The sequence below is a fragment of the Lampetra fluviatilis genome, chromosome 15, assembly GCF_964198595.1.
Source record: "Lampetra fluviatilis chromosome 15, kcLamFluv1.1, whole genome shotgun sequence".
NCBI classification, from domain to species: Eukaryota; Metazoa; Chordata; class Hyperoartia; order Petromyzontiformes; family Petromyzontidae; genus Lampetra; species Lampetra fluviatilis.
Genome location: NC_136289.1, coordinates 14,945,983 through 14,967,322, shown reverse-complemented (window position 1 = coordinate 14,967,322; position 21,340 = coordinate 14,945,983). Strand labels below are relative to the sequence as shown.

General features: G+C 59.2%; 1 protein-coding gene across 4 annotated transcripts; it reads right to left on the bottom strand.

Annotated features, from left to right (window-relative positions):
• Positions 1-3,828: 3,828 nt before the first annotated feature.
• On the bottom strand, positions 3,829-16,776 carry LOC144936286 (uncharacterized). 4 transcript variants are annotated; one of them, XM_078863359.1, is made up of 2 exons: positions 16,334-16,776; positions 3,829-6,070 (listed from the first exon to the last, which is right to left on the bottom strand). In XM_078863359.1, exon 2 carries the CDS (start codon positions 6,045-6,047, stop codon positions 4,929-4,931), a length of 1,119 nt encoding a protein of 372 aa, XP_078719485.1. In that variant the 5' UTR covers positions 6,048-6,070; positions 16,334-16,776; the 3' UTR covers positions 3,829-4,928. The 4 variants fall into 4 exon arrangements, with proteins under 4 accessions (XP_078719485.1, XP_078719483.1, XP_078719487.1 ...); XM_078863357.1 differs by lacking the exon at positions 16,334-16,776 and adding an exon at positions 8,620-9,121; XM_078863361.1 differs by lacking the exon at positions 16,334-16,776 and adding an exon at positions 7,211-7,449.
• Between the last annotated feature and the right edge of the window lie 4,564 nt (positions 16,777-21,340).

Genomic DNA, 21,340 nt, shown 5'->3' with positions numbered 1-21,340 from the left:
TTCCAGTCCTGCGGAACCCGTCCAGTGGTCCAGACTGTTGTTATGATGTCATATAGGGCAGTCTGTGCACAAACGCCACCCTCCCTCAACATTTCGCTTGGGAGATCATCTCTGCCCGGTGCCTTCCCTGGTCTCAGACTCCGGATCGCCCTCAGTACTTCCTCAACAGCTGGTACCTCAGCCAGCCACTCACAGGGGATGACCTCTTCCACACACACACACCTCGACACACACACACACACCCCCCGACACACACACACACACACCGACACACACACCCAAACACCCCCCGAAACACACACACCCCGACACACACACACACTCCCCGACACACACACCTCCCGACACACACACACACACCCCGACACACATACACACACCGACACACACACCCACACACCCCCCGAAACACACACACCCCGACACACACACACACTCCCCGACACACACACACCCCGACACACACACCTCCCGACACACACACACCCCGACACACATACACACACACCCCGACACACACGCACACATCCCGACACACACACACACCCCGACACATACACACACAGTTGTCACGCAACTCTTGCTCGCAGTTACCCAGCGAGTGGGGGGGTGGTGTGTGGGGGGTGAGTTGGGGACCACTAATGCCTGTCGTTTAAACCGCATCCTCTGCCCCCCCCCCGCCACCCCCCCCCCCCCGGCGCGCACGTGTAATTGTTTGGCTGCAGCATGGAACCCATTACAGTAATTACGGCTCCGGGAGGGGGAGGAGGAGGGGGGGGAGGAGGAGGGGGGGGGAGCGCGGCCAGTCGAGAGCCGCGGAGCTCCGCGCTCTCGCGCGCGTTGGGGGAGGGGGGGAGTGGGGGGGGGCAGCAGCCGCGTGGAGAAGTGGGGGGGGGTCGGCGCGCGGCTGCCCGGGCGTGCGCGGCGCGGAGACAATGGAGCCTGCGGCAAAAAGCGCCGTTTCCTTCCTTCCTGCGCGCCGCGCTCTCTGCCTCGCTGAGCAAAGTCAATGGCCCGGGGGGACGAGGGGGACGGTGGGGGGGGGGCGAGGGGGACGGGGGGGGGGGCGAGGAGAGCGAGCGCTGGGTAAGAATGGGGGGGGGGGAGCGAGTGCTGGGTAAGAATGGGGGGGGGGGCGAGCGCTGGGTAAGAGTTGGGGGGGGGGGCGTTTCCATTTGTGCGCCGCTACTCGAGCTCCTTTTATGATGGAGACGGCTCCCCCTCCCCGCCCCCTCCCACCTCTTCGTTGCGCCCACACTCGCTGCCCCCCCCCGCCCCGAAACACATTCTATAAACATTCTGATGATGTTTTCGTTGGAGTTCGCGGCCATTGTTCTGATATGTATCCGCGTGTTTTCATAATAGCGAGGGCTCCTCTGCGGATGTTATGTCCTGCGCGGAATAGCGCTATTAAAGCGCAATACTTGCGGCCGCGCGCGTCGCTATGGAGACGCGGGGGGGGGGCAGCGGGGAGGGGAACCTTGAACCGGGCGCGATGCGACCGCAGCGTGCGTCGCGTGTCAACACCGCGACCACAACCTGAGCGGCCCAATTCTCGGCTGACCCCACCCCCAGCTCCTGCCCAGCTCCTGCTGCCCCTCCGCACGCTGCGCTCCAAATTCAGCGCAACTTCTGTTTTTATTGCCCCCGTGAGCCTAACTCTGCGCTCTGCCCCCTAACTCTGGGCCCTGCCCCATAACCCTGTGTCCTGGTCCCTGCCCCAGAACTCTGGCCCTACCCCCGGACTCTTGAGCCCTGGTCTCTCTTGACCCTGCCCCATAACTCTGAGCCCTCAGCCCTAACTCGGGGCCCTGTCTCTAACCCGCGCCAGGCGTTGGGGAACACGAGGCCCCGGTTCCCCAGCCACTGCCGCGGACAGCGCGAGGCCGGCGGTGTTTGTGGCGAGGTTTGGAACTCGCGCGGTACGCGCGGATCCTTGGCCTGGCCACGTCGCGAGATGGATCATCATCAGCTGCAGCAGTAGCTGCAGCAGCAGCATCGTTCGAACAAGAGGGAAGACAAACTTACCTGCAACTCACGGGTGCGATCCGACTTCGTGGCGGGGGCTGTGTGGGGGGTGCCCCTCACCGCACGACCCCCAACTCACCTCGCTACGGAAATAAACTTCTGAACATTCGAGCCATCGCTGCCATTACTCCACGAGGGGCATTCCATTTGTCCGTAGCGCAGGGCAGCAGCCGGCGGCGTCTTTACAAACAGGACACGCCCTGCTGGTGAGACGCAGTGAAGTCGAAACCGGCCCAGGGTTTAGTTGCCTCAACAGCCGCTGCTTGGAAGAGGACTCTGGGTCTGAATAAACCGTGAGGCCGCTGGACTAAACGCGTTCTGCTTTGGATGGCGAAACGGATCTTTGATTTTGCAGCACCAAGAGTCAGTACGGTGGGGGGGGGGTCGTGACAGCTGCCGCACAGCAGTGAACCGCGGGGGGCAGATGCTCAGGGTGGTCCCTTCTCTCCACTCCCTATGCCGCACTGTTCAACAATGCTGCAGTTAATCAGAAGTGGTTTTGTGGCTAACGGGGGGAGTGTAACTACAGTGTTCAAATCTGCACATGACGAGACATCTCATTAGAATAATGAAAACTCATGCAGATGGGAACAGATTTGATACCACTCACAGCTCTCAGCCTTATCCAGACAACCAGCTCGCAATAACTGAACACATAGCCTTGTCGTTGAGCACCACGGATTGCTCAAGAGTTGAGAAAATGTGGCCATCCCAACAGGCAGCAGTGCATATTGATGACCCCACTGTACCGATGAGTTCTAATAATGGTGAAACCGGTCGACAGTTTCCTTCTGGTTTCACTGCTGCCTCTGTTGGGACGGCCACAATTTCTCAGCCTTTGAGCAGTCAGTGATTCTAAACGACAACGCACGTTCAGTTCTTGCGAGCTGGTGGGCTGGACAAGGCCGAGCACTGTCGCACACGCGATGAACGTCCGTGTGTGCCATTACATATGATGGTAGCTCTGTGATTGGACAAGGCGTGACCATGTATAGGAACGAGGTGGGGGGGGGGGGTATGGTGGGGGCTTGAGATTGGCTGCTCCACTATTTTTCACTCTTCGTGGTTATTCGGAGCACACACCCAGCCTACACCGCATGTACACGAGGGGACAGCGCCGACGGCTCCGCACAGATAGATTCAACAAATTCGTAGCCGTACTCGTAGCCTCGTGGCGGTGTAAAGGACCAATGCTGCATGTGCGGTAGCTCACGATGGGGGCCCCTGCGCGTTTCGTGGTCGAGCGTGGTGATCGTCGCGTTGCCAAAACTTGAGAAACTCTCGGCACTTTGTTCAGAGTTTGGATCGTGACGAGGCCGGCGCACAAAAGCGGCCCGCCACTTGTTTCTCCAACGTGGCACGTGGGCTGGGCACCCACCGTGGAGCGGAATAATTTTTACGGTGAGTACAAACCGCAGGTATTTACCAGGGCGGCCTGACGGATTTACAAGCACGAACCTCTAATGTGCTACCGACGGGCTACGTCACTTCCTCGTACCCAGCGATACCAGTTGCATGCCAGTTTGACACCAGGCCTGGCGCCTACCTGGACAGGTGCGATGTGGGTCTGATAGCGAGTCTGGTCGGTGCCTCGTCAGTACGCTTATTTTGGGCAAAACCCACAGAGCTAAGAAGCTCTTTACAAACGGCAACGTTATCCCCCACCGGATGGGATGGGGGTGGGGGGGGGGGAGTCGTTGGTACGTGACTTCATGCCCCCCCCACCCCACAGGCCCCCTCACCCTACAGGCCCCCCACCCCTGGCCCCCCTAACCCAGAGATGAGAGTCGCACTCGCTCGTCACTTCATTCATATATTTTCTGTTTCAGTCACAGCCGGCTTACGCGGCGAGGCCACTCGCGCGGGATGGTTTCCTCTTTCCAATAAATATTATAAAATATTTAACTTCAAGTAATAAATATTTCTTTACACTAGACAAAAAAAAGTGGGGTGGGGGCGGTGGGGAGGGTTTAACACAGAGAGAGGGAGAGAGAATTAGAAAATAATACGGAGCTCTATAATAACTTTACATTGTGAATGCCGTACGCTGAAGCCACAGGATAATAATAACAGAATCCGGCCGCCAGGGCCGCAGCGGCCTCGTTGGGGAGACCGCTGTGGTCCTGGCTCACATTCCACAGGATGCACGGGCATTGGAAAGTAGCGAGCTATACTTTTTTTGTTTTAAACATTCATGGGATATCTTGATCTTTACATTAATATTATAGCTATGTACAAAAATAGATAGACAATAATTTGTTATTTGTACATAAAGAGGGGAAGGTTAATTTGTGCCACAGGTAACACTCGATCGCCGTTCGGAGCCAGCCCCCTTCTTCCACCCCCCTCCCCGGGGGGGGGTTAGGGGGCAGTGGGGGGGTGGGCGTTAAGCATCATCGCCTGGTCCCGGTGCCAAACCCCACGGGGTCCCCAGGTCCAGGGCACCACCAGGTTCGTTTTGTATCCAATCCAGCTTCTCTTCCACAGTTGGTTCCCTGGGTCCCGATTCCATCTCACGTTCCGCTCATCCAGGTTCGGCGCGAACGCCAGGTTCGGTCACGCGGTCTCCGAGAGCCGCGGCGTGGAGGATTCACCACGTCCGACCCCAACTCCACATTCCCACGCCGGGGGTTCCCAGGTCCACTTTTGGCGCCAGTCACCGGGGGCACACGTGTTTCCCCCGTCTTGCCCACATGGGGGCCAGTGGTTATATCATCATCACCAACGTTATTAAAATTATTATTAATATTTGTTATTAATATTATAGTCGCTGCCGCCGTCGTCGCCGCCGACACGCGAGGGCTCGTACATCCCGGAGCGGCGCGGGAAGGGAGGAAGGTGAGGAGGCGGCGGCGGCGGTCACCGTCGTGTGGGCGAGAGTTTGCGAGAGGGGAGGGCGGTCAGATGGGCTTGCGGGGGGGCACCTCCGGCGGCTTGCAGCGCACCGAGTTGCTGCTCTCGCAGCGGCAGCCGGGCCGCGTGAGGCGGTCGTACCCCGCGCGGCACAGCTTGAGGGCCCCACGCGCCGGCGGGTAGCACAGCAGGCACGGCAGGCACAGCGAGAGCGCCGCCATGCTGGCCCAGCGCAGGCCGCAGCGCGACTGGCTGCAGCCAGCGCACGGCTTGTCGGCCCACGAGTCGCTCGAGTCTCCGTCGCCGTAGTCCGAGCAGTGGTAGAAGAGCGCCTTGACGCAGCACAGGCACGTGCACGACTCGAGCAGCGCGTCCGCCGAGCACAGGCAGCGCTTCTCGCACAGCCAGCACGCGGGCAGCGCGCGCGGAGCCACGCACTCGCCGCACTTGCAGCGCCCGCACCGCTCGCAGATGCACGCGTGCTGGCCCCGCTCGTGGCACGGCTCCTTGCCGCCGCCGCACCCCTCGCCCGCCTCGCACTTCCGGTCGCCCCCGTCCTCGCCGTGCCGGTGCCCGTCGTGGCGGTGCCGGCGCTGCTGCTCCCGTTTCGGCTCGGTCGTCCCGTGGGCCGGCGCCGCGGCACGCGGCTGACCGCGGACGACGATTCCCTCCCAGGGCCCCTGCCGGTGCTGCGGTCCGCCCCCCAGCAGACGCCGCTCCGAGCCGGCGCTGCCCGCGCTGGTCCGCGACGCGGTGCTGCCGCCGCTGGCCGAGCGGCTGGGCACGGGGGGCGGCCGCTGGGCGGCGCCGCCGCCGCGGGACGGCGGCGCGGCCTTGTGCGGAGCGGCGCCCCGCGGCGTCTCGCCGCTCGGCGGCCGCTCGCGCTCCTTGTGCTGCTGCGGCGGCGAGGAGGAGGAGGAGACGGCGCCGCCCCCCCAATGGGGGGGCTTGTTGGAGCGCACGACGGTGGGCGGCTCCGAGTAGTCGTTGTTGGCACGGATGGCCTTGATCTGGTCGAGCGAGAGGACGAGCGAGTGCGGCGACGCGGCGAGCGACTCATCGGGCGGCTGCTGCTGCTGCAGGAGGAGGCGCGGGTGGCGCACGATCGTGCGGCCCCCGCCGGTGCCGCCGCCCCCGTCGCTCTGACGCCAAACGCGGGAATCCATGTGCGGTTAAGGCATCCAAATACCTGCGGGGGGACAACACGGGGGTAGTGGGGGAGGCAGATGGCGTCATCATCGGGGCACACACCACGCTCACAAACCCCATTCACAAAACGCTCTCCCGCGCCACATGGCAGCTAGCTAACAGCACTCGCCCCAACGGCGGGAGGGGGGGGGGGTGTAATCGCTGCTTGTTTGCAGAGGTTTCGTGGTTCGAGACTGGCGGGCCGCCCTGGTTAACACTGAACATTAATCAGAAAGGCAGTCGTACTCAAACACGAATAAAAACACTTAACACGTCCGCCATTAGCACCTCGGTGTGCCGCATTAAAGGCGAATATAATCGGCCGACGGCTTGGCCAATGAACTTTCTTCATAGCACACCGATCAGATACTGCGGCTGTGCGTCGACCGAGAGCACGCTCGGTGCTGTGCGCGTTTAGAGATCCCGTGACACCGTTGGGAGGAGAGAGTCGGCCATTGGGTACCCGCTAAAATTCACCAAAGTTGAAAAAATTACGCAGTTTGCTCAACCGGGAAACTCTCAGCGAGCCTGACCATGAAAACCTGGCAGGACCCTCCTGAAAATGCGTCTCGAGACTCGGTGAGGCTTGCCTGGGTAATCGTGGCCCATGCGGACTGCTGCAAATTGTGCCGTGAGCAATGCCAACACCACCACACCCGTGTACCTGGCCCACGCTGATCACCTTTACAAACTGCACCGGATAATCAAAGCCCTAGCCAACCTCGACAATGATCGAACTCGGGTTGTGTGCTAATCACTGCACCACCAAGCGCTTCCCCCACAGACTCACAAAAACCCCCCGTGTAGCCTTAACAGACTGTTGGGGCGAGTGCTGTTAGCGAGCACCTATGAAGGCCGGCACAGCACACGAGGGGGTGGGTGGCCAGAACTCCGCCCGGTCGCCTTTATCTCCCTAGTGGCGATGTTTACACACCGCACCAGGTACTCATTTGAGGCCGAGTCGACCTAGGCGAGGCCCAGGCCGGATTCAGATAATCGTCACTGGTGTCGACCGTGAGTGGGAATTGAACCCGGGTCGCCGAGTTCGTAGAGCAGCGCGCGCTGACCGCTGCACGAGACTGCGAACCAAGTTCATCACCCACCCAGAGCGACCCACACAGACGCGCGCACACACACACACCGAGAGAACAGTGAAGCCGCGCACCGGAGCAGAGCCACCATCACTTCCAGCACTCGTCCGCCTCCCCTGGGCCCCTGGCAGAGAGAGTGTGCTCTCCTCTCTCTCCTCTCCACTCTCTCCCCCCCCCACTCTCTCTCTCCCTACTCTCCAGCTCAAGTGGCAGAGTCGCGCCGCGCTCGCCCGCGCATGGCGCCGCGGGAACGCGACTCCCTCCTCCACGGGGCGAGGCGGCGGCGGCGCGTAATGCATCCTCCTCGCTTGCGTGCAGAGAGCCCCACTCCCCCCTCCTGTTCCCCCAACTCCCTCCCTCCTCCATCCCATGCATCCCCCCACCCTCTCCCACCCACCCACCCAACACCGCCCCCCCGCAAACCCGACATACCAAGCACAACAAAGGCGGAGGCTGAGCGGCAGCGGAGAAACCCGACGAACGGCATTGCAGCGCCGCAGCGGCCCGTGAAGCAGGGAGAGCCGGGCAGGGAGAGAGCGCGCGGGGTTTGCGCCCAGCAAGGCAGCCAGCAGCACGCATATGATGATGATAGCGATGATGCCCCGAGCGCGACACCCGGCAGAGACGAGCGGCGCTCGATCCGCGCGACACCCAGCCAGGGACACTGCACCCAGCACCAGCCCGAGGCTCGTGCTCGTGGCCCAACGAGCCCGCGCCCTGCAAGGCGCCCGGCAACTCACGAGCAGCGTGGAACTCCACCTCCAGGTGGATTATATCGGCCAGCAAACCTCGCGGCTCGGCCGAGCGAATCCACGCGCTGGACGGAGACCCCTCGACATCCATACGCATCGGGAACCCAATAAACTCTTTATTTTACCAGGTAAGGTCCACTGAGCGACCTGGTCACAAATGACAGCTTAACTCAGAGGCCTATCACGTGGAAATGCAGAGCAGCCAAATACTCCAAACGCGTGTTGCTAAATGTGGAGGGGAAAACCGGAGGACCCGGTGAAAAATCCACGTGACCACGGGGAGAGAGAAACGCAAACCCCCCCAAATACGCAGCAGCAGGCGTCAGGGTCGGATGTTGAACTTATCTCGCACTGAATGTAGCCAAACGTGCTCATCGGAATTGACATCGCGCCACCCAATTATCGGGACCACTAAAGATTGGGACCCCTGAACACCCGGACCCCTCGACACCCGAACCCCTCGACACCCGGACCCCTGAACACCCGGACCCCTGAACACCCGGTGGACGTGAGAGGGGTAAAGACTGAGAAAGGGGAGCGCAGCGCTAACGAGGACGCGACGACCCCGCAGAACCCCGTCCGAATCCCACGAGCCCCCCACGTGCCCCTCACGAGCCCCCCACGTGCCCGCCGCGGGCCCCCCACGAGCCCCCCACGGGCCTGCCGCGGGCCCCCCGCGCCGACGCCCCAGGCTGTGCGGGACTCACTTAGACATCAGTGCGCGACGTCGGGCGGCGGTCGGGAGAAGCGCTGCGCTCCATGCGCGGCCGTGGGGAAATGGGGGGGGGGGTCTCCTCGACTCCGCGCCGAGAGTCGCCACTCCGCGAGCGAGGCAGCGGCGGCGGCCGTGGTGGTGGCAGCGGCGGTGGTGGTGGCGGTGCTGATGAACGCGGCTCCGCGGCGGACGGAGGAGGGAGGGGGGTTTGCGGATTCGAGTCTCCCCGTTCTCCGCGGCGCACGCGGGGTGCGATTCGGAATAAGATCGCCCGCCGCGCGAACTCCACGCTCTGGCGCGGTCGGCACACGCCCGGGCGTCGTGGTACGCGCCGCGAGGACTCGCACGGGCACGCGCGGCACGGGCACGCGCTCCGCTCGCACTCCGCCTCTCCCCTCGCTCCCTGCGAGTGTCGCGCTGACGTCACGCGCGCCCGTAACCCGATCCCGCGTTTGTTATCCGCCAGCTACATCGCATCCGGTCGCCGCTCATTGGCCCGGGTTTGTTGCCCCCCCCCTGCCCCCACAATCCCTCCACCCCACCAAACTCCCCCCACCACCCCTTTCCTCCACGCCCCTCCCCCCAGGCTCCCCTACCGCGCTCATCCCCCGTTCCCCCCCCACCTCTCACCGCCGGACCCCTCCCCCCACGCCACCCCTCGCCTCTCACCCTTCCCCCCGAAGCCTCCCTTTCATTCCCAGCCCCGGCCCCCACCCCACCGAACCCCCACCCCACGCAACTCGCTTCCTCCCCTCCCCCACCCCCTCCCCAACATCCTCAACACACCACCCCCACCCCTCCCGTCCCCCGTCAGGCACTCGTCTGCGCATGCGCGCTCTCGTTTCCGGAATGTATCGCGGGCGCCCGGGCATCAAACGCGACCGGATGCATCTCCTCACCCCGCGCCACTACAAAGCGCCGCGCCCCCCACCCTCCCCCGCGGCCCCCCCACCCAGCCCACTCTTCCACCCCGCCACCGCTTTCATGTCGCCCTGACGCCCGGAGCCGCACAGGCCCCGTGGCATTCGTAGCCGCGCACGGAGAAGGGAGAGCGTAGAGCGCCGAGAGAGAAGGGAGATCGCCAGGCGGCGCGTGGGGGGGGGCTTGCTCGCAGGGACGGGCGAATGCGGTTATCGGGGTGGTCATCAGCAGCAGCAGCAGCGCGAACTCGGTGATCAGCCACGGTCAACTCAATTGTCCACCACCCCGCGTCAACCTCAGTATCAGCCGCACTGCGGCAGTCATAGCTTGCGTGAGAATAGCCGGGGATGCGCGTGAACGCAAGGCGCGTTGACCATTCTGGATTATTGAATCTATTTGTGTGGCGCTATCGATGCTCTGATTTTCTCTATACACACGCACGAAGCCACACGCCCAACAATGCGTGTGGCCACACATCCAAATGTAGCGGGACCCTCCCTAAAAACAAGGATCGAGACGGAGTGAGGCCGTCCTGGGCCACGCTATCCAGATCGCTTCTATGAATTGGCCGACGCTTTGGGCATTGACCCTTCTTTGGAGTAGAGCGATTGACTGACAAAGTTCCACAAGTAAAACCCTGGACACGTGACCTGTGCCACGGAGGTGAGAATTGTGGGAGCCTGGGGCTGGTAGCTCCCTTAGAATCCGATCTCTGGTGCTCGGAGCTCTATTGCTATGTTTCTTCATTTCAATATTATCCCGAGAAAGCCTCACTGAGTCTCAAGATTCGTTTTATGGAGGGTCCTGCCAAGTGTTTGCAGTACGGTGAGACGTTTTGTTTAAAAGCCAGCAAACTTGGTCCGTGACACCGACTCACAATGGCCTACTCTTCCGAGAGAGGACGCTGTGCCTGCAGCGGGCGCCCACCTCATCATCATGAGCCGTGCTCAATCCACTGCCAGATGAAGGTCTCCCTCCCCAAGATGCAAATGTTCTCATGTTGATACGAAGAACAAAATGACCCCTCGAGTCACCGCGTCCCGGCCGTGACCACGCGGGGGCCCAGCTGGAGCGCGTTGTAGACATCCGCAGTGTTACCCAGCGGCCGCCTTGGGTAATACTGCGAGTCGGTGTCATAACCATAACAATACGTGCCGTCTGCTTCACTCACAGTGTCAGATGACTCAATTGGGATGATACAATTGGGATTATACACACACAGCAATCATCATGTTCCCCGACTGTCAGACTGAGGCCCCAGGTCACTCTTGCGCATACGTCTCCTGTCCTCGTGTGTGGAGCTCCCATCTGGTCGCACGAAATCAACTTGAAGCTGAACGTATTCCCTAATCAGAGCTGGTGGAATTGTCCCTTGGCCCTGAGTGAGCTCCTGGCTGTAAAGGGGCTCTGACTCGAGTCCGTCCAGGAGACAAAGCAATGGAATCCACTCGTGTGCGGTTACGAGGTGGACGATTCCATCCGGAGAGGTGGCCTTCATCCATCAGTGGATTGACCATGGCCGATGATGCCGATGACCCGACTTTAACTGGCTGATTCGGCTCTCTTGATAATTTCTCTTGAATCAATATAAAATATCTATAAGTAAATCTCTCACTGAAATCAGCATCTATTTAATCTGTGGGTGGATCACATCGAGATGTTGTGAAACTCTCTTCTCATGGGCGCCGAAAAGAAGCCGTACCCTGGTTGGCCAGGAGAGGGCGGTACAGCAAAATGTGGTCTCCACCTGTTCCATCTGTAGAGGATAGAGTGTTGCCCCCTCGCACGCGTGGGTTTTCTCCAGGCGCTCTCGTTTCCTCTCACATGTGTAAACGCTCTTTAATTGACCGATAACACCTAAATATATAGAGGACCGCAGAGCTTGGGAAATTGCTGGGACGCTATGGTCAAGCTATCCTCACGACCGACACGTGCAAAAAATAATCTTCATCCAAGAGTAGATTGACAGCGGGGCTATGTATTGCATTACATAAGCGGCTTTGTTCCGATAGCTATCAAGCAACAAGCACTGGAGTCACAATGACGGAGTGCGCATGGAACGGGCGCTTCCATTCCCAGAGCGCGGGGCGCCCGTCACGCAGGGAGGCGCCGCTGCCTCACAGGGACAGCCTGAGGCGGTGGTGGTGCTGCTGCTGCTGCCGTCTGTGATCCGAATTTTAGTAATCTGCGATGTAATTTTTCTCAGTTGGTCGATTGGCCTGCTCCTTAAGAATGCCGTCACTGGCTATTGAACGTCCACTGTGCAGTGGAGCAGTGTATGTTACGGTTAAATACGCACCACGATACGATCCAGGGCGTCCTTCAAGATTCGAGCCGTGAACCTCTGCAACACGCGACGAAAGAAAAACATCACCGCCCCGAAGCATGCCCACCGGTGCTGTGGGCTACGGAGAAGGATCTATTACCCGAAACGTCGCCTATCATGTGTACAGCATACAAATAGTAACTTATTTGAAAGCCACGACGTGCTATTGACGACTGTGTTGAGCGTTCATTGTGCTGCCCGCCGTCTTGGGGGGAAGGGGGGGGGCAGCAGGCCTCTCTGCCGTGAGCTGTTCCCCACTCTGAGTCAGTCGATGGTTCCCGCCGGCCCCTCCGCGCCCCCCACTTCCCGCTACGCGTGAATGTTTCTATTCTCGGGCAGCGGGCGGCTGCTGGTGACGATCGTGCGGAGGAGCTATTTCAGGCAAGAGTCCCCCCCCCTCTCCCGCTTCCTTCAGTCCGGACCCCGCCGCTAACCGCACTGACGCACAATCGTGAGGATCCCACGGAACGCGGAGAGGTAACAGTGCCCAGCAGTTATTTGCGACCCGATGGGAAACTACTACGAGTGACCAATTAACCCAGCACAGACCGATCGCCCATTCCGCTAATGAGCTTCTGGCTTTCTGTGCGTGGAGACTTCCATACGAGGGTGGTGGCGGGGGGGGAGTTGAATGTATCTGCAGGCCGTCGTAAATAGTTATGTATTCATTAATTCATTCAGGAAAGAGACTCTGAGTCTCGAGAGTGTTTTAAATGAAATGAGAATGGAAAAATGAGAAAGAACCAAGAACATGAATTCCTGCAGTCACGAAAGTTTTAAGTCCAAAAATAAACTTACATTTTAGAGAACTCGACCGTTGGGAAACTTTGTGGAGAGAAAGCGCCGCTCACTCCGACGCGAAGCGGAACAGCCCCGCGCTCAGGCAGTCGCTAAGGCCCCCCCCCCGACACCACCCGTCGTCATTGAGCTCCGTGTAGGGGGAGCGGTGGCGCAGTGGTCAGCACACCGAGCTACAGGATCCCAGAAACACTGCGGTCGGTGCCCGGCCCAGTGCTGACATCACAGAAGAAAAAACCTGCACCGGCCCTCGGCCGACGTCCCATATAAATGAGAAGACAAATGACCTATTTCCCATATATGTCCCAACACGTTATATTAATAAAAAAAATGTTTAACACATCCTAGCAGCCACACGGCTCTTCTGGGAGTGCATTCCCACCGAATTCACCTGTGTTGAAGCACGCTTGACTCAGCCAATGAGACGCTGAATGTCGACAACAGTCCAGAGTATTGCCCGTGTTGAACCAATGCTGCTGGAGTGATGATGCTCTCGCAGAAGAAAGGCCGTGTGGCTGATGGGCCGATAAGGGTACGGGTTGGTATTGTCTGACAACTTAGTCCGTTCCCGTACCTCCCTTGAACGACGCAGGCGTTTAGATTTAACCCCCCCCCCCCTCTTGTCAATCCCCTGCTGGATGGATGGACGCTTTCTCACTCCCGTGTCGGTCACGAGGGCTGTTTGACCATACTTCACCACGCTGGGCCAGTGCGCACCCGTGGCACGGAGACGTCGGCCGAGGACCGGTGCAGGTTTTTGCTTCTGTGATGTCAGGACTGGGCCGGGCACGGATCGCAGTGTCGGAGTGAGCGGCGCTTTCTCTCCACAAAGTTTCCCAACGGTCGAGTTCTCTAAAATGTAAGTTTATTTTTGGACTTAAAACTTTCGTGACTACAGGAATTCATGTTCTTGGTTCTTTCGGTAAAGTCACCTCGATAGAAAAAAGCAAAAAAACCCATGACGTTTCGATCGCAACACAAGCGGTCTTCATCCGCCTGATGAAGCAGTCTTCAACCGCTTGTGTTGCGATCAAAAGTTCGTGGGTTTTTTGATTTTTTTCTATATATAAATATTTTTTCTATCGAGGTGACTTTACCGAAAGAATCAAGGAAATGTAAGTTCATATTTGGCCATAGCCCCATTCACGACTCTGACCACTGCCCTCCCTCTCTCCAACACAAACATGCACAGGACCAGACTCGGAACACGAAAAAGTCGTTTTGTAAAACAGAAACAAAAGCAGAAAGCGCGTGCCTTCTCATCTCGGGGGGCAGATTTAATTTTGGATGTTTTTAATTTGACTTGTATTCACACGGAAGGGGGCGGGCGTAGTGCCCCCTGCTCCCCCTCTCCCCGCCCCCCACCGCCCGTGTCGGTCGTCAGAATTAAGTTCATTCTCTCGCCGTTCCCGGGGGGCAGCGAGGCTGGGGGCTGATGGGAGGTGTCCCGGGCCTCACGGAACCCTCAATGAGTCGAGCGCCACGCGCGGCCGCGGAGGGGAGAGGGGGGGCGCTGACGTCAGCAGCGGAAACGCCATTCAGCAGAATCGCGCGTGGAGTGCGACCGCGTCCCCACGCGCACGGGAGGCGCCGGGACGCGGCTGTAGTCGCCCTGAGCCCGACCCCTCTACTACCGAGCGTCGTGCCACTCTGGAGGGGCACGGCCGCTGTGGTCGACGGGGCTGGAGAGAAGCGGGGCGTGTGGGGGGAGGGGGGAGCTGGGGTAGGTTGGGTGTCGGATTTGGGGCAGATTTATCCAAACGGAAGAAGCCAAATTGCGCATTACGGCACTTTGCACACACGCACATAATGGCCAACGCGGTGACATCGTCAGCGCGGGCGGATTAGGCAGGAAAGGGGCAATTACCGAGCCACCGCGGGCCGCCCGTGGGGGGTGGGAGGAGTGGGGGGGGGGCGTCCCGGGCCGGGCTCGACTGCGCGGGTAACGCTCAGGTGAGAGACCCCCCCCCCTGCCCCCTACTGAGCGCTCAGCCATCGGTGTGGGGGGTGCCACGCGGTCACCCCACCCCAGCCCTGACACCCATTACCTATATCACCCCCACCCCCCTGCTCTTGCTTACCTGTGCACGACACGCACTATTGGATGACGGTCTCTCCGTGGCATGGAGGTCGTTTGACCATATTTGACCACGACGCTGGTTAGTCGTCCGGATTGGGTGAATACGAGGAGCACAGATAATCTGCCTCCGCTGGTGTTAGCCGCGGCCGGGTTAATAGCGCAATCTACCAACCACTGCCCCACCGCTCCAGCCACTCATATCACAAGAGGCGAATAATAATCGTCAATGAAATGTTCTTTACATCTTCTGGATAAATCGCATACCATGCCTGTCACGTTGTACGCACACATGGCATTCCCAGGCAGGTCTCCTCCATCCGAATGACTACACAGGCTCAACGCCTGCTTAACTTCCGAGATCTGAAGAGACAGATCTGGCGCATTCAGAGCGAGTTGTCTGCAGTGACCAAGATGGTGAGTTCATCTCCACTCGTGTGGCCAACGCAGTCACGCGATTTTATTTGAATTGGCACCGTCAGTGACCTCAAAATGCAAAATCTCCATCGAAAAATCACGAATATCGAAAAGATTGAGATGTCATCGTGGCCAAAGTTGTTGCTGCCACCACTACCACCACCACGACCTCCTCGCTAACTCAGCGCTCTGCTCTCTCCCAGATCCCGCAGCTGCTGCGCAGAAGTACCGCGGCGACCTCCAAGATCGGCCCCACAGGGTGCCAGCATCATCTTCCCTTAGATTCACATCGAGGCCAACAAATTCACACAGAGACCCATAGACCCACAGAACCCGACAGACTCGTATAGAGTCCCACAGACTCACACCGAGACTCATGTACCTGCCCTGACAGTCTCCCACCGTCCGGCGCACCTCGGTGGAGTAGGTGAAGCGTTTCGTTCGGCTGGCGCTCACGGAATCCCCTCGCCCAGTCATTTTCCCTTTAGCCCCAAAAAAATCCCCAGCACTGAATTCCCGACTCCATGCGCGACAGAGCACGGAGCGATCCCGCGCCGTCAGCATTCCCCCCGGGTCCGCACGGAGATGAATACTCCCACGCCCGCCCCCTACGGCCTTACAGACTGCTGGGACAAACGAAGTCAGCGAGTGCCTATTCACTCCGGAACTGTGCACGAGGGAATGGCGTGGCCAGAGCCACACCCAACCGCCTTTGACTTCCAACGGCGACCGCTCACGCACCCCACCAGGTTACATCTCGATTGACATCGAGTCGACCGGGCCTAACCCCACGCAACCACACATATCTATACACGCACACACGCACGTGTAGGCCCACACGCGCACGCCTGCCCACGCACACGTGCATGGTCCACGCACGCGTGTGTGTGATTGACGTTTTGGCGCAGGGCCCTTTAACTCAGGGACGACTCCGAGTTGGAGCCGAGCACGTGGCTCAAGCTGAATCCCCCGGGGGGCCACCATGTTTCATGACACCCGTGAGATGTATTTACAAACCAGATTAGTCGGGGCATCGAAAGTCGAGACGCACACACGCGCGCTCGCTCCGTGTGTCAACGCCACTCGCCCTGCGCTCACGCGGGGCGCCCACCCGGGCTTCTCTGCGCCACCACCTCGAGACGCCCGGCGTCGCCACGGCTGCGTTACCTGCAGCAGGGCGGCGAGGAGGTCCCGGGTTGCGAGGAGGTCCCAGGTTGCAGGGCGCGCGGTGCTGGGGCCGGGTGTCCTCCTCCGCCTCTGGCAGCGGTAGCCTCACTCGGCGAGCCAAAGCTCCCCCGGTCTGCACTCGGCAAACTCCCCGTGTGGCCCCGCGGGGTGCCGCGGTTTGCAGAATCGCACGCGTGGGGTGACGGACGTTGCTGCTAGTGATGATTGTGTTTGTGATGATGTTTGCGTTGATGGCGAGTAGGAGCAGATATTCCACGCGTGTTGGGGATGGCGGCTTCGCGAGCCGGGCCGGGAGGAGGTGGCTGCTCCTCCTGCTCGCATGCGCCTCACGCGGCTCCGGCTCGGCACGTCCGCCCGTGCGCGACTCCGTCTCCCCGTTGTGGCGTGGCTCCCTCGACGGGGGGAGACTAAAAATAACCCCCGAGCTGCGCGGACCCCACCCACAACTCCCCCCCCCAGCCTCCTCCCCCCTTCCCTTTCTTTCTCCCTCCCTCCCCCTTCCTCTCCCGCCTCCCTGCCTCCCTCCCCCCAACTCCCACCACCCCCGCCCTCATTTCCCGGGCGGAGGATGCGAGTCGGGACATCCTTGAGTATGGGAGCTATTCTGGCCACGGAATCCGCGCAATAAAAACTTCCTCCGACCTCCGCAGCCCCCACTCCCCACCACGCTTACTCATTACAAGAGCCGATCTCACGCTCTCACGACGGTCCCCATCGTCGTCAACAAGCGCCGCGTCGTCAAAGGAAGGGCACCCGTGTATTTACGTACCGTATGTATCTATTCACGTACAGTATAAATAATTATTAGAATCAAACAGAGGACACGTCCCATCTGCCACACGGCCCCCTGCGGATTGACTTGTTTTCTACGGCGCTGGTGTAACGCGAGCAACACCCTGGGTCGTTTTCGACGTTCGGTGAGCACATCAGCAGTCAGGCCTGCTTGAGCCAAACCATCAGAATCTTCTTCTTGGTTCTTTCGGTAAAGTCACGTAGAAGGGAAGTAATAAAATAATAAAATCCCTGCAGTCACGAAAGCTTTAAATCGAAATTCATCAGAATCTTTTTCTAGCCTGCAGGATACATCCGATGAGCTATGAAGCTCTCTTTTCAGAGATGTCCAGTCGGGGCACGGGGTCAGCAAGCGCACGCTGGTAACCTACCGGAGGTTTATTGGCGAGGGCCTCTCTGTTAGACACGGATCCGAGTTAGACGGGGAGATGTATGACACAGCGCACAGAATACGCATATGCCGCGTGTCACCAACAGTAGTACTCGCACACGTCGTGTTAACAACACAGCCACACGCACGAGCACACAGCTGCTGCTCGTGACCCACAGCCCCGCGTGGTGCATTCCAACTCTCCCTGCAGCCAGCCTCTCGTTGGCGGCCCTAGCGGGACCTCTAGGGGTTTCATCCGGGCCTGCCTCGCACGGACGGTTATCTGACCATTGCCGTGGACATCTCTGTGAATGACATCAATTCGTGTCATTTCGTTCCCCAAAATATTATCCTGGCTATGGGCGTCGAGGCTACCACTTGTATCTCTCACAACGGCCCACGGAAGCGGATGCCACAGAGCTACCTCTGAGATCTCCCTCACGTGACCTATGGTCCATAGACAGTAGCACACTCTGGACACCCGTGCACAACGAGATTTGTTTAATCTCAAGGGATTTCATTCGGATTGGTGGATCGCGCAAATGTTGTGATATTCCCCTTCCTATGGAGAAGCCGATACAGCACACATGTGGACTAATCGCCAACGTGTATAAACACTCATTAAATGGCGGATAACGCATTCATATCTAGAGTACCGCAGAACTTGGGAAATTGTTGGTAGCGTCGGCGACACCTCGCGGCTGTTGCAGTTTGCACGAACGCCGACTCCGTACATATATACTATAATAGACACCCATACAGACTCATAGAGATCCACACATAGCCACAGTGACGCATAGAGACTCGTAGGGACCGATGGGGACTTGTGTAAAAACACGAATTATTTGACTGAGCATATCTTAATTAACATCGCACCAGACTGCTGCTGTCCTGCCGCTCGTTTGCGGCTCGCTGGAGATGACACTGCACATCGTCAGGATTGTTCAACATTCTACTGACAAAGAGGCGGCTTCAGGACTCTCCCCGAGTGGCGCTTCACGTGGAGGGGGAGAGGGCGACTCGGGGAGTTGTATGAATGAGACCGCGGGCGCTCGGATCCGGGTTTCATTTCCCGGCTGCTGTTGTTTATTTGGGCAACATCGTCGAGTCAGCAGAAATGTTAATTACGAACCCCGCTGAGCAAAGACGCTAGGGGGGTGGGGGGGGCGTCGCGTGAGCCGCCCGTTCGCCTCCGCGCCGCGTGCGTAATCACAGCGGAACGACGACGATGATATGATGGTCATGATGACGATTACGATTATTATACTACACGTTCCATATTAAAATCGATAAGCTGCTTCCTTCACATATCCGTCTCTCCACGTAAACGTGTTTGTTCTTACACATCCCATCAGCCGCACGGCCTTCCTGCTGGAGTGCGTAGTTTCAGTGGCATTGGTTCAAGACAAAGCCGGACAGCTGAAGAGACACTGACTGTCGAAACCGATTAAGAGTTTTGTTTGTGTCCCATTCCAGTTTTGCATGCGGCAGCTACATCCCAGCGTCGGGGTCTGCTCGTCACGACGAGAGGGCTTCAGGAGAGAGTTTGTGTAATTTCGCTTTTCCTCCTCCTGTGTTGAAGGAGGGCAGGCCGCAGTGGTTTATCACGTGCCCACAGTTTTGGTTGCATGAACACAATCGCACTACCGGAGATTGTCTACTATATCTATATGTACTGTATCTCTATGCATCTCTCGGTGTCTCTATGGAGCTACTGCAGTACGATGCATTGGTGGCATGCTCACGAGCGCACTGCCGGAGATTGCCGACTATATCTCTCGGTGTCTCTATGGAGCTGCTACTGCTGCTACTGCTGCTGCTACTGCTGCACGATGCATGGGTGGCATGCTCACCAGCGCACTGCCAAGGCTCGTGCTTCTAATTTGCTCTCGTGTTGAATGCCGCTGGAATTGCAAAACGAAGATCGTGTGTTGCAGATGGGATGTGTACAAAACACGTATTTATGTTGATGATGACGGCGATGGCGCTAGTGATGGTGACGGTGGTGGCGCTAGTGATGATGGTGGCGCTAGTGATGATGATGGTGGTGGCGTTAGTGATGATGATGATGATGGTGATGATGGTGGTGTTAGTGATGATGATGGTGATGATGGTGGTGTTAGTGATGATGGTGGTGCTAGTGATGATGGTGATGGTGGTGCTAGTGATGATGGTGGCGCTAGTGATAATGATGGTGGTGGCGTTAGTGATGATGATGATGGTGATGATGGTGGTGTTAGTGATGATGATGGTGATGATGGTGGTGTTAGTGATGATGGTGGTGCTAGTGATGATGGTGATGGTGGTGCTAGTGATGATGGTGGCGCTAGTGATGATGATGATGGTGCTAGTGATGGTGGTGGTGCTAGTGATGATGACGGTGATGGCGCTAGTGATGATGGTGGCGCTAGTGATGATGATGGCGCTAGTGATGATGATGATGGTGCTAGTGATGGTGGTGGTGCTAGTGATGATGACGGTGGTGCTAGTGATGATGGTGGCGCTAGTGATGATGATGGTGGTGCTAGTGATGATGGTGGTGCTAGTGATGATGACGGTGGTGGCGCTAGTGGTGATGGTGCTAGTGATGATGATGGTGATGATGACGGTGATGGTGATGATGGTGGTGCTAGTGATGATGATAGTGGTGATGATGGTGACGGTGTTCGGGCGAGGGGGCAGCTGGAACGAGTTCGCGGGGCTTCGGAAAGCCCCGCGCCCCCCGCGGCGTGTGAATGTGACAGGTGTCACTACAGGGACGCCCTCCCTTCGTGAGGGGGGGGGGGTGTGGGGGAAGCGAGGGGGGGGGGCCTGGGGGGTTGTAATTACACAGAGGGAGGGCCGGAAGGAGACCGCAGTGGCGACAGCCCCGCAGTAATTACAGCCCGCGGCTGTGTTTGCACAGGAGCAGCCCGCGGCTGTACCTTGGCCCTGTGCTCGCCGAGCCGAGGGGAGAGCGGCGAGAGAGACACGCAGATGGGCGAGAACGGCGAAGACGCACGGAGAGGGGGAGAGAGAGAGATGCACACGCATCGGGGAGAGAGGGACACAGGCGGTGGGGAGCGTAGAGACGCAGGGAGATGGGAGAGATGTGCACACAGGGGGAAGGGGAGAGGCAGGGGGAGACAGGGGAGAGCGCGACTGGAGAATCTTCACAGCAGAGCCGTGCAACTCCCCCCCCCCAGCCTCAACTTCGTCCCCCTCCGCCGCCTCCTCCCGCGCCATGAATATCACATTGACACCTTGGTCAGACATCCTGTTTGCCGCGGGGGGAGGGGCGTGGGTGGGGTAGGGGGCATTGTGAGTGGCGCCCAAGGCGGGGGGAGCCGTGGCGGGGCCCCGTGCTGCGCCATTGTGAGAGTTCAACGCTTTTACGAGACCCGTTTCCACCGCGCGCACATCCGCCCAGGAGATTGTGCCGCGATCGCGGCCGCGCCGCGGCGTTAAAGCGGTAAAGCGGCGGCGGCGGTGACGGCGGCGGTGGCGGTGGCACGGAGGAGCGCAGTGTCGGGTTCCGCCTGGTGGCAACTGCGGAACAGCCGTTTTCGGGTCAGCGACAGCCGGATAGGGGAGGGGGGTAGGGAGCCCTAGCCCCCCCCTCGTCCTGAGGGAACGGGGCTCGCCGCCCCGTCCATCACCCCACCGCCTCAATCGCGCGCGCAACACAACAACCAATCCGTGGTGAAGTATGGTCAAATAACCACCTAGACCCGCACGGTGTGGAAATGCCGCCTCATCCAGCAGTGGACCGCGAGACCGGGCGGCTTCCAACGCCTGACACGAGCCCCTCGCGCTCACCACGCAACGCGGCGAGGTGATGAGGC

Bases quoted from the DNA above. Each gene is read 5' to 3' on its own strand.
- LOC144936286 (XM_078863359.1), bottom strand. From the start codon at position 6,047: ATGGATTCCCGCGTTTGGCGTCAGAGCGACGGGGGCGGCGGCACCGGC.